The sequence below is a fragment of the Rhinoderma darwinii genome, chromosome 1 (genome assembly GCF_050947455.1).
Source record: "Rhinoderma darwinii isolate aRhiDar2 chromosome 1, aRhiDar2.hap1, whole genome shotgun sequence".
Taxonomy (NCBI): domain Eukaryota; kingdom Metazoa; phylum Chordata; class Amphibia; order Anura; family Rhinodermatidae; genus Rhinoderma; species Rhinoderma darwinii.
In genome coordinates, this window is record NC_134687.1 from 318,832,144 (window position 1) to 318,845,918 (window position 13,775).

General features: G+C 43.0%; 1 protein-coding gene across 1 annotated transcript in view; it reads right to left on the reverse strand.

The window, feature by feature from the left end:
• The window catches only part of FBXO10 (F-box protein 10), a 144,075-nt gene extending 131,812 nt beyond the window's left edge, over window positions 1-12,263 (reverse strand). Inside the window, exons 1-3 of the mRNA XM_075825559.1 lie at window positions 12,035-12,263; window positions 6,423-6,502; window positions 4,239-4,829 (exon numbers count right to left, since the gene is read on the reverse strand). Coding sequence (XP_075681674.1) covers window positions 4,239-4,823 — 585 coding nt within the window. The 5' untranslated portion in view covers window positions 4,824-4,829; window positions 6,423-6,502; window positions 12,035-12,263. The remainder of the gene's footprint in view (window positions 1-4,238; window positions 4,830-6,422; window positions 6,503-12,034) is intronic.
• Window positions 12,264-13,775: the final 1,512 nt, after the last annotated feature.

Consider the following 13,775-nt stretch of genomic DNA (forward strand, 5'->3'; position numbering starts at 1 on the left):
AGAAAATAGACCGAAAATAAAATTTCCTCCTATGCCTTGTGACCACCCTAGTGTATATATTATATTGAGTAACTTTTATTTTAGTTTTTTTGGGGAAGGAATTGAAAAAAAACACAAAAACAACCAGCTATTCCAGCATTGCTTTTTGCGTTTCAAATTTATGCCATTCACTATGTGGTGTAAATAACATGTAAACTATATTCTATGGGTCAGTATGATTATTTTTTGGTGTGTGGGGGGGGGGGGGAAATAGAAAAAAAAAAAGCGCAGCATTTTCCTCTGTTTTTTAGTACGACGTTCATCCAGCGGATTAATGTGGTATCTTTACTGTTCGAGTCTTTATGATCGCGGCGATACCAGATAAGTGTATTTTTTTTTTCTTTTCCACACACAGTAAATATAACCTGTTTACGTAAAAAAAAAAAAAAAAAAAAAAAGTTGTTTTATTTTCATTTTTACTGTAATCTCTTATTGTTTTAATAAACAAGTAATAAACCTTTTTTTTTTTAAATCCCACTAGGAGACCTTACAATGCGATCTTCTCATTGGAGATATAATGCTTTGGTATACTTCGTACCAAAGAATTATGGTCTGTCAGTGTAAAACTGCATCAGGTACGGCCTAATAGGCATATAACCAGGGCAAGGCCTAGGAGCGTTTGTTAGGCCCCCAGCTGCCACGGCAACCAATCGGCGCACCGCGATTGCGTCGCGGGAGTGCATATGGGGTGACAGATGGAGTCCCTTCCAAATGCCGTGGTCGCTATTGACCGGAGCATTTAAGGATTTAAAGGGCCGGGATTGGAGGTTTGTCATTCACAGCCGGGCTCCCACGGTTATCATGTGGGCACGGCTTTTGTGCCCGCCTGATCACAATCACGTACATGAACGGCGGAATGCGCGAATGGTTGTCTTTCCAAGCCATGCACGTACGCGATTATGAAAAAAAAAAAAAGTAGTTAAAGGATATGAACTTAGAGATATTTTTTTTTAGTTAAAAAAGGCTTAAAAGGTTTAGATAGCCATTAAAATATATCTTAGCAAACTACTTTATCAATGCATATGATCTTGGAAGAATCCTTTATTCTTAGAGGAGGTTCAAATTTAAAACGGCTTAAAAAAATGTGTTAAAACACCAGTGTTTTTCTAGTTTTAAGTGTTTGCTGAAGTTTATATTAGCCATCGACTAAATAAAAAATTAAAAAGGTCACTTAGCAAAATGCAACGTTTGTAGGTTGCCAACGACAAAATGCAGCAAACAGACAAAAAAAATTTAAAAAAAAGTTTCACAATGACATATTTCAGGATTGATTATTAATAACGGAAATGGATTACACTATAATTAGAATAGAAATCAATAAATTATCATTTAATAAAATAAAATGCCTTGAGTCTTCAGAATCAAGCAGAAGATTGCCAAAAACTGTGTGCCTGTCAAATGAGTACAAGAAAGCTCTATACTGCACATCATGCAGCGCATCTAAGCCACTAGCCAGAGTTATTTGCTTCAATCCTTTACAGAGCAAATCACAGCACAATTAAATGGTATAAAGCAGGTCCAGACTGCCAGCAACAACACGATGTAGGGCTAAATCTACACCACAACCAGGGATGTGCGAGCCTGTACTGTAAATACATGCATCTGTTCAGCAGTTTTTTGCATACAGAGCATATATCTGCATGCAGTTTTGCCAGCAATACTGTAGTGGTACAGAGCTCTGCAGCACTATTACCACCCCGTGTACATGTACCTTTAAATATTGTGTCCCGTGCCCTCTCCTTCAGTTCTCTAGTCGTCAGAGCAGGCCCCCTCTTCAGAAGTAGTTGCAGCAGAAACTCAACACTTCTCAAGTAGTCACATCAGCAAATAGCAACAGTACACCTTAGCAAGGTTTTCACCACCCCCAACTGGTCACCCATACCACCAACCCCCCTCCCTGTAGTCACAACTAGGTTTTGTCCCAGCCCCCTTACTTCCAGTAAGGTTTCTCTCCCTAAGCAACACACCTCTTAGTTGTAACAGCAAGGTTTGAACGCTGGGAGCCCTGCCAACTGAGTATAGGGGTGCCTGGTACCCCTTTTCTGGAGAGGTGGCAGTCATTGAAGGTCACTCTCCATTGTAATGAATAAGTTTAATGTGCTTTTTTCCATATTTTTAATTCAATAGAATGGAGCGTGCCTAATCCCTCTGTTCTCAGACCACAACTGCTCTGGTATTTATGGGATATTCAATCGATATGTCATAAATATCTGTAGTGGGAAGACCCCTTTGAGGGGTATTTCCAAATACACAAGTGAACTTTAACCAGAATATACATAAACATTATTTTATTGAACTATGTAAATGTAAAAATAGTCAACTTGTTTTAGCCCTTATTCACACGACAGGGTTTCCCGTCCGGGTGACGGACGTTCATAAATCGGCCGTCACCCGGCTGCATTAGGAACAATAAACCCCTAATGGGGCTATTCACACAACCGATTTTTTGACGGCCCGGGAAACCTGGCCGTCAAAAAATGGGACATGCCCTATTTTCGGCCGTTTACCCGGCTCCCATAGAAGTCTATGGGGCCGGGTAATACACGGCCATCACCGGAATGTGTCCCGAGTGATGGCCATGTATTCCGTCGCTCGTGCTCTCTCTCCTCCTCCTCCTCCTCACAGTGCAGAGTGCATGTGAGGAGGAGGAGGGTCTTTTTTTGCTCCCTGTAGGAGTCGGAAACCCCAATCCCCGGCCGGGGATTGGGGATTCCGCTACAGGAGAAGTGCGTGACTACACTGTCCATATATGGACACAGCGAAGTCACTCACTTCTGAAGCGGAATTCCCGACTCTATGGCTGGGGATGTCGCTACAGGAGAAGTGAGTGACTACACTGTCCATATATCGACACCTGCGGCAGGGAATTCATATATGGACATTGAAGTCAGTGACTTCTCCTGGAAGGGGGAGGGGGGGGGCTGTGTGGCATCACCTGCAGGGGGCTGTGGCATTATCTACAGAGAGCTGTGTGTGGCAACAAATTTAAATGAAATTCATCAGATTTTAAAACGGACAGGGAAAAAAAACGGATGCAAAACGGGTCAAAATCGGCCGTTAAAAATGTCAACACGGCCAAAACGTATGGAACCCGGCCGGGAAAAACGGCCCAAAACGGCAGATTTATCGGCCGACACTCGGACCCTGTCGTGTGAATGAGGCCTAAATATCGTATCCTTACTGTTTGGAGGATGAATACTACAAGTACACATCCTTCTACTTCAGCGTCCTCTTTACCTTAGGCCTTATTCACAGGAACATGTTATACGTCCGTGATACACGCATCATTCACGCACGTTGCACGGACCTATGTTAGTGAATGGGGCCAGTCAGACTGTTAGTGAATTTCACGCAGCGTATGTGCGCTGCGTAAAACTCACGACATGTCCTATACTTGCCCGTGTTTTGCGCAGCACGCACCCATTGAAGTCAATGGGTGCGTGCAAATCGCGCACGGCACATGGAAGCACTTCCGGGTGACTCACGTGATTCGCGCTACAGCTGGTAAAGAAGAGAAGGGAAACCTAAAATCCCCTCCTTTACTGTGTCGTCACATAAAAAGGGAGTGTCATAATGATCCCGGCTGCGTGAAAATCACGCAGCCACGCACCATATACACATGTCACACTGAACTTTTGCGTGCGCAAAGCGGACACGTTCGTGTGAATAAGGCCTTAGGAGCATGCTTTTTAAGGTTCAACCACCTATTTCTCTACCAGGGAGCCAATCATTGGAACATTGGCTGTCTTGGCATTGGAGCGCACATGAGCCACAAGGGGTTGTGGGAATTATAACTTGAAAAGAGACAAACCCCACTGTAATAGATTTACTATTGTACACACGAACATCAATCAAGGGGCAGTAAACCATGGGCAATAGAAATAACGCAGCATATTCAGTTGAGCAAGGTTAGTATTGCCTGCACCTGACACTATTACCTTTTGAGGAGTAGTATATGTGAGGAAAAACATTTAAAATGACTGCCATATTACAAAAACCAGCCTATAAAATGTTAAGAATCCAGACATGTACATATACAACAAATCGGTAGTGTGAGCAGCAGACCGCAGTACTATGAAAATAATTTGTGTGTTAGATTGGAAGATAAAATGGTACAATAACAACCAGCTATACTGCCACTGTGACGATAGTCTGAAATAATGTTTTACCCATATTCAACAAATAAAAATTATTCTCACCTTATACATTACTGGCGTGAACCAAGCAGGCATAAAAACCAAGTTGCATAGTCGAGAGGTTGGGCACTGCTGGTCAATGCAGACAAGTAAAGCCACATCTCCAAGCTTTCCTTGGCCCATGATCTCTACAGGAACTTTTAGAATAATTTCATTTTGTTCTTCATATACACCTGGTTGGAGCATAATTCGGTCATAAATGTTAGCTGAAGCTAGGGCAGTCCTGAGGTTCTCAAACTCACAGCCATAACCAACATAGAGAACCCTTCTATCCTTCTTTCTCCTAAACAAGTATAAGCAGTTGGAGGACTCCAGGTCTTGAGCGTTCTTTGTCCAGGTTCTGGAGGCTACATAATGCTGTTTGAAAGCTTCTCTCCATGACCTTGGTTCTACTTCCGGCTTGATGGGCCAGTTGGGATGCCTGCATTCTGCACACCCCAAACATAGTTGCCGCCATCTTGTTTTGTCTAGACTTATTATTAGATCATACCATGATCTGCAGACCAAGCCACACCGTCCGAGGTCACGTAAAGGCAAGTATGCTAAAATTAAACGCCAGAGTTCAAGTGGTAGTCCACCAATCTCCATAATATCCTGTATAGTATAAATACAATAAAACATGCTAGAAGTCAAACATATCCAATACAGCATTTAAAGCCTTCGGCTACATGCACACGTTGCGTATTATGCTGCGGAAAATGCGCATCAAAACTGCAGGAAATTTGCAGGTAAAAACCGCACATAAAAATGCGTTTTTAAAATTTTGATGCGTAAATACTTGCGTTTTAATGATGCAGGTTTTGGTGCGTTTTTATTTAGGACTAAACAGATACAATTCGCAAGCGGAAACGCAGGATAAATTGACGTGCTGCGGATCTTAAAATACACACCGCAGGTCAAGTTCCGTGCAGAAAAAGAACGCAGAATGTACATAAAATTTCTTGACCTCCCATTTACTTTGCTGGTACCGTATTACGCTGCAGATTTTCTGCACACAAATACGCGCGGCAAAACCACACGTAATACGCATCGTGTGCATTCAGCCTAAGGCTGGATTCACACGAGCATGTTCGGTCCGTAAAGGATGGAACGTATTTCGGCCACAAGTCCCGGACCGAACACAGTGCAGGGAGCCGGGCTCCTAGCATCATAGTTATGTATGACGCTAGGAGTCCCTGCCTCTCCGTGGAACTACTGTCCCGTACTGAAAACATGATTACAGTACGGGACAGTTGTCCTGCAGCGAGGCAGGGACCCCTAGCGTCGTACATCACTATGATGTTAGGAGCCCGGCTCCCTGCAGTGTGTTCGGTCCGGGACTTGCGGCCGAAATACGTTCCGTCCTTTACGGACCGAACCTGCTCATGTGAATCCAGCCTTAGGGTAGGGCGTGTTCAGGTACAAAAAGTAATGGCTGAAAAGAACGAGGCTGTTTTCAAGGCGTTTTTGAAGCTGAAAATGAAACTTTCTTTAAAAAAAAAAGCCGCAGAATAAGCTTTAAATGTAGCCATTTTTTTAGGTCATTTTTGTAGTATCAATGGACATGTTACGGACATGTTACTTCTTTTTACGAGCAGTTTTTTTTCGTTTAGCTGCGCAAAAACACACCTCACCTGAACAGCACAGTGTATTTCCCATTGAAATCAATGGAAAACCGCAGGCTTATTTCAAGTGAAGTGTTTATTTTTGGAGCGTAAAACGAGGCTTCAAAATAAACCTGAAAATAAGCCGTGTGAACATACCCTTAAAATGACTCAAGAGTCTGAGACCTTTAATTGTACATCCAATTATATAGAAAAACTATTATAGAGCAGGGGTGTGCACAATAATCGTTTTTCTAAATCTTACATAGATTCGGTCTCTAAAAAGCAGCATGCACCAGCGGATGATTGGTCTCCAGACTATAAGCAGTCCGCAGCACGGACCGCGGCTGTTCTGTGCCTCTATTTGGAAGCAGAATCTGTTATGCGAGATTAAGAAAAACAATTATTGCGTGCACTCCTGCGCTTTCTATATAATTGGAGGTACACTTTAGTATATACTATAACACAGACAAAAATGATGGAATTAAATATACAAGTGGGAACAAGTGCTATCCCAAAGTCACAACATTCTGAGTTCTGATCGCATAACGGATTTTTTTTTGTAGCCAAATTACTTCTTGGAAGTTCTCTTATTTCACTTTACCTTTTTTAAAGTCTTCGCTCTTTACTTCGATCTTTCAGCTTCATTTTGGCTTCTTCAGTCCTAATTAAATTAATATATCTCTAATCAACAACAAAAAGGAAGAAAGTTTTAGCCACCATTACAAATATAAACTCAAGATAAACCACACAGCACAAAAGCAGCGAACAGATGGTTATCTGACAATCTCTACAGTTTCCATTAGACGGAATACAGTGTAACTTTTATTGATATACCTCTTATTAAAAAAAGTTATATTTATGTTGACATTTTTTTCCAAGGTTTTCAAGTCCATTTCAACCAGATTAAAACTGCATCACTGTTTTTACTTAGGAAAACTATTTACTGAAACATACTTTTTTTTCTGCATATTCTTTTAAAGGGTAACTAAACGTTCAAAAAAATTCTGACATGTCATAGTGACGTCAGAAGTTTTGATCGGTGGGGTTCTGCGGACTGAGACCCCACCGATCTTGAATACGAAACAGCAGAAGCGCTCGGGTGAGTGCTGAGCAGCTTCATTGCTGATCGTCTTTTATCGGAAAAGCAAGCAATTGGTCTACGTGCTCAATAGAAAGTCTATGAGCCTGCACACCAATTGCTTGGCTTTCAGAGAAAAGCCGATCAGAAACAAAGCGCTTCCATTTGTACCAAGCGCTTCCAATGTCCATTTGTACTCAGCACAGTGTGATCTCGCGAGATCATGCTGTGCTGTCACATACACCCACACAAACTTTACCTCCTGGCTGGAGGTGATGTCTATTCACTCTCAAGACACTTCAGTAAAGTTAATGTGGGTGTATGTGGCAGAACAGCGTGCTCTCGTGAGATCATGCTGTGCTTAGTACAAATGGAAATGAATGGCGATTGGTCAGCGTCATACACTTCTCTTTACAACGCCCACTTGGTCAAAAGTTAAAAAACGCCCAGTTGGGCATTAAGAAAGTGATTAGCATAAATCTAAAATTGCTCATAACTTTTCAAAATAAAAACCACTGTTGTCATCTACATTACAGCGCCGATCAGATTATGTAGGAGTTAGAGCGCTTATAATGTGGTGACAGAGTCTCTTTAATAAGTGAAAGAAAGCAGTTTTTTACATCGTACACATCATAAATGACGCTATAAATTTGTTATTACTGTCATGACGACACTGAATATGTATATTTTATGTATTGAGACTTTTAAATGTTAATGTACTGGCATATATCTATATGCCAGCACGTTAACCTGTGTACTGACAGTACACAGGCAGTTGTTAGGACATACCTAAGTATGCCCTAACAACAGGAACTATGGTCAGGAAGCCCTGGGGTCCTCCAATGGACCCTGGGCTGTCTGTCCATATATAATATGTCCCTCGATCGCGTCACAGGGATTCAATGGGGCCGCATGTATTTCAATGGGGCCGTTCACACGGTCGTTGTTTCAACGGACTGTGTGAAGGGTCTGTTAAAAAAAATAGAACATATGCTATTTTGTTCCATTTTCACGGAAACCCTCCATAGTCTCAAGTCTATGGGGATCTGTGAAAATGGAACCCGCACGGGGGCACCTCTGACGTGAAAAACGTCATGTTTTTGACATCCGAGTTCCCCCACGCTCGTGTGAATCTAACATTAGCATAAGGCCGGCGCTGCACTAATGAGCGGCGGCACTGAAGACAGAACACGGGGCTGTTTTGCAGCGCACCCGCCATGTTCTCTATCGTCAGTGCTCATTATTGCAGCATCACATCACGCTGACCGCACGCGCAAACTTGTCAGGAGCGGGACAATGCCCGTATTACACAGCCGCTCTGACTACATTCATGTATAACAATACTAAGCTGTGCGGCCAAACAGCTTAGTATCAAATACACAAATTAACGGTATTGAACCGTTCCAGGGTGCACGGTATCGAAATATTAATCGATACATTGTGCAACGCTAGTCGTTAGAGCAGCTGAGTTGACTGTATTGGCTCTGAGGCCGGATACAGCTTCTATGTAGACAGGATACATAAAAGCGGTCTCAAAAAGTGAAAAAAAAATCATAAAAACCAATTGAAAAAGGTGTTTAAAATAAAATGTATTAAAAAAATAAATTGTGGACTTCAAAAGTGTACATAGCCTTCAAAGATGTCCTAATTTGAAGAAGTCTGTGTGGTGAAGTGGGTTTTTTATTTTACATTTTGGGAAGTAAGATGCTCTAGGCTGTAGACTGTGGCCTCTTCCATTTGTGTTTTGTGACTGTTACCAGTGATCTCAGGAGGCCAGTAGGGAAAAGTCTTTGTTTAGACTCAATAATGAGACTTGTTTACAACCTGGTGTTATAATGAGTGTGCCATGCCTGTTGGGGCATCTTACTCCCTCGATATGCCTTTTACTGCATGTAATAAGTGAAGGGATATCTGTATTTCTGGAATGAACTGTTAAGGTCTTTGTGTGAATAAGAGTATTCTCACAAGGGCAGGACTTGGCACAAAGGATTAAATGTAGTAATAATAATAAAGTAGATCACTCATTCATAAAATATTCTCAGAAGGGTGATCCTGTTCAATTGTACCATGCAAATAGATACCCTCTAAGTTATTACTATTGTACATCATTACAGTAAAATTCCTCTAATCTGGCATCCAATAAAACATAAATTGGCATAATCAACAATGGCATCATGTTTCCAATTGGTCAGGTTTCTGTTGCCGCTGGTTGGTGGAACAGCATAGTCTTTGCGCTATGCTACCAGGTAAAAAAAACACGTTACATTTGTTATAAAATGGACCGTATCCATCATGGATCCTGTGCAATAGGAAATGCCAGTGTGAACAGAGGCCTACAAAGCTTATCAGGGGTACGGATATCTCAAATTTGGATAAGGTCCAGCTTTTTCTTGTCTTTGTTGATCCCCCAACACCACATCACCATTGTGCATACTGAGGTCAGAGCTGTGGCCTGCGATTGGCTGCTGTGGTCACATTACATAACATAGCATTGGGGGACACAATATCACTCAGCGATGACAACAGAAAGTGATAGGAGACCGGTGACCAGTAGCGTTGGAATGCAGCGGAATTAGTAAAATAAATAATTTTTTTCTCGTGCCAGTAGGAAACAATTTTAAGGGTCGGGTACCCCTTTTAGGCTGGATTCACACAGCGTTTACTCACATTTTTCATGGAGTTTTTTGCTCCGTTTTTGTTTTGGTTTTTTTTGCCCAAAAAAGGCTGCAAATATGAAATATGATAATGTCTACATTCATTTTTGTTTGTGGCGTTTATGTAGCGTTTTTGAGAAACATAGTATTGTTATCAAAACGCAGCATGCCTTAGGTCTGGAATTTTTACTGGGGCTTTTTCCATGGGCTTCTCTAGAGGACTTCAGAAACACCAGGAAAAATGTCTGTACAAAGTGCCACTAAATAAAAAACACCACTAATAACCCATGGTGTTTTTTACATGCGCTCTAAAACTATGGGGGGGGGGGGGAATGTGTCTGTAAAGGAAGCACTAGGCTGGAATCACACATGCAGTTTTTGTAGCAGGTGTTTTTTGGTATTTTTTAGCCAAAGCAAGTAGCGGTTTCAAAAGAAGGACAAGTATAAGGTTATTCACACAAAGCGAATTTGCTGTGAAAAAAATTTCTGCAGCAAATCCGCTGACAGCCATAGGGAAATCTGCACCGACCTGTAACCCGCAGTACATTCCGTTCGAAACATTGCACCACATTTTGGTACGGTTTTCCGAACGGAATATCCGCTGAGGATGAAAGCTGTTCATACTTACCCCCTCCCTCCTCTGACATCTGCTCCAGCGTCCCTGGATGACACTGCAGGCCATGTGATGCTGCAGCCTGTGATTGGCTGCAGTGGTCACATGGGATGCAGTGTCATCCCAGGAGGCCGGACTGCAGGAAGGAGGAGAGCGTTCTGGGTAAGTATGTTTTTTCCCGTAGCTGCGACCTCTGCGGCGAAATTGCCGCGATTTACCTTGCAAAAGTCGCATCACTTGGCTTTCTGTTGTGGGTTTTGCATTCCTATTGAATTCAATGACGAAAACTCGTAACAGAAAATCAACAAAAACGCAGCATAAGTTGACATGCTGCGGAATTAAATTCTGCACCGCAGGTCAATTTATTAACGTTTACGCTGCGCTTTTTTACTGCAGCGTGGGCATGAGATTTACAAAGTCTCATCTACTTTGCTGCAACTGTAAACGCTGCGGAATTTCCGCACACAATTTAGTTGCGGAAATTCCGCAGCGTTTACGCTACGTGGGAACATGGCCAAAAGTGTGCGGATCTCACTGCGGAGGACAGCAGAGCATTCACAAACAAAAACTATACTCACCTCCCTTGGCACAACCATGGCAACGCTTCCCCGCCAATCTCTGTACACATGAGGTGTCATCGCCTGTAATCGACATATGTCATGGTCGGCGGGGAAGCGGGGGTAGGGTTCCCACAGGTGCGCCAGGGGAGGAGTACACAGGTTTTTTTATTTTAAACTATATTTGATTTCGGCTTTCTTCTTCCCGCTGAATTCAATAGGGAAAATCCGCAAAACAAATCCGTGCACTTTCTGCAGCATAAAAATCCGTCCCGCAAGTAAATTTCTGCAGCACGGTTAGGAGATTTGTTCTAAATCTCATCCACTTTGCTGCTACTGTATTCCGCTGCAGATTTTCTGTCCCCGAATCCTGACAGAAAATCTGCAGCAAATCCGCTATGTGTGCACGTATCCTAAAGTGGTCGGCTATTCCGCCGCAAAAAAACACAATATTTGCCATTTGTTGCGGATTTTTACTTCTCCATTGAATTTAATAGGAAAATCTGCAACAAATACAAAACCATTCCGCAGTATAAATTGACATAAAAAAATCTCATCGTAGGTCAGTTTCTACAGGAACATTTTCTGCAGTGTGTGGAGAAGATTGTGGAGTCCCATCCTTTTCCGGTACTGTAAAATGCTGCGCACAGAAAAGCTCCAGCGTGTGAACATAGCCCAAAGTATGATACTTCTCTCTTTTTGGATCCACTCCTGTTTTTGGCGGTCACAAAAACGATCCAGCATTAAGATGTTATTTTGGGCTTTTTTTGACTGGAATTTTACGGTGTTATGACAAAATAGACAAAGGAAATGATCCGTAGTACAAACCATAGTGGCGAACCAAATGTACAATTGTCGTCTACCGCTAATTGCGTATATAAGGAAGTTGCAACATGGAAACGGCACTTTACAGGTTAATTTAAAGGCATATAGTTGTACAAATGATACACCACAGTTTCTGCTCATAGGATTTATCAATCACATCCATCCAGACACAGGAGGCGGATATAACGTGCATTACAATCCATGAAGCTTGGAGGGACAAGACCAAGGACATATAACCACACAGTATCCGCATATACACCAGTCTAGTACTAGTTCAAGGCTCCATACACACGCACACACACTTCCTTCCCGAGGAAACGCTCCTGTGGTACCTGAGCCTCCAGCATCACAACACATCACAGCGGTTTCCTGTAACACAAAAAAACGCCGGACATAGAAGCGGCAACAAATCTCACCCAGCCTGCACAGCTGGAGCAGACATTGCCACATAAAAGCCGGGAAGTTGTACACAGACGCTGAGCCTACCTGAGCCCACCACGCTGTACCGCAGCCTCCAGCCGCCCGGACACTGCAGCAGCAGCCGCTAGAACCATAGAGTACGGCTGGAGAAGCTCCCACTAGAGGAGCCCCTCCTGTTGTTGCCAATGAACACCATAGAGACTTGAGAGAGCGAAGGAAAGAGTCGTAAAGATGAAAGGCGGGAGCGCTGTGGTGTTCATGTAACTCCATCATGTGGTAGCCACACAGAATTCATGACAGCTGACAGGGAGATTCCTACATAATAGTAACCCTTTACTACGGGCGCTCACAATCAGGATGATTCATTCCTAAAGGTTTTATTCTGCCAGTTGTCACCATGGAAGGAATTGTATAGTTTTATGTAAAGATGGCTGAAGAATCCAGCGCATTCCTGACATACTGAGGTGCTCCTTACAACGTGTCACTTCATTGTCATGTATCTTACCACATTTGGAGGCAGATCTGCGCCGTGCACACTGACATCTACCAAACAAAGCCGAAAGAGATTCTTTACTGACCCCAGAGTTCTAGAGAAAAAGTTACAGCTGCCTCATAACAGTGTGTCAGCTGAGGAACAACCATTACAATGTGTAGTGCCCCCATAGCAGTGTGTCAGCTAAGGAACACCCATTACAACGTGTAGTGCCCCCATAACAGTGTGTCAGCTGAGGAACACCCATTACAACGTGTAGTGCCCCCATAACAGTGTGTCAGCTGAGGAACAACCATTACAATGTGTAGTGCCCCCATAGCAGTGTGTCAGCTAAGGAACACCCATTACAATGTGTAGAGCCCCCATAACAGTGTCAGCTAAGGAACAACCATTACAATGTGTAGAGCCCCCATAGCAGTGTGTCAGCTAAGGAACAACCATTACAATGTGTAGAGCCCCCATAACAGTGTGTCAGCTGAGGAACAACCATTACAATGTGTAGTGCCCCCATAGCAGTGTGTCAGCTAAGGAACACCCATTACAACGTGTAGTGCCCCCATAATAGTGTGTCAGCTGAGGAACAACCATTACAATGTGTATTGCCCCCATAGCAGTGTGTCAGCCAAGGAACACCCATTACAATGTGTAGAGCCCCCATAACAGTGTCAGCTAAGGAACAACCATTACAATGTGTAGAGCCCCATAGCAGTGTGTCAGCTAAGGAACAACCATTACAATGTGTAGTGCCCCCATAACAGTGTGTCAGCTAAGGAACAACCATTACAATGTGTAGAGCCCCCATAACTGTGTCAGCTAAGGAACAACCATTACAATGTGTTGTGCCCCCATAACAGTGTGTCAGCTAAGGAACAACCATTACAATGTGTAGATCCCCCATAACAGTGTGTCAGCTAAGGAACAACCATTACAATGTGTAGTGCCCCCATAGCAGTGTGTCAGCTAAGGAACAACCATTACAATGTGTAGAGCCCCCATAACAGTGTGTCAGCTAAGGAACAACCATTACAATGTGTAGAGCCCCCATAGCAGTGTGTCAGCTAAGGAACAACCATTACAATGTGTAGTGCCCCCATAACAGTGTGTCAGCTAAGGAACAACCATTACAATGTGTAGAGCCCCCATAGCAGTGTGTCAGCTAAGGAACAACCATTACAAAGTGTAGTGCCCCCATAACAGTGTGTCAGCTAAGGAACAACCATTACCATTACAATGTGTAGTGCCCCCATAACAGTGTGTCAGCTAAGGAACAACCATTACAATGTGTAGATCCCTCCATAACAGTGTGTCAGCTAA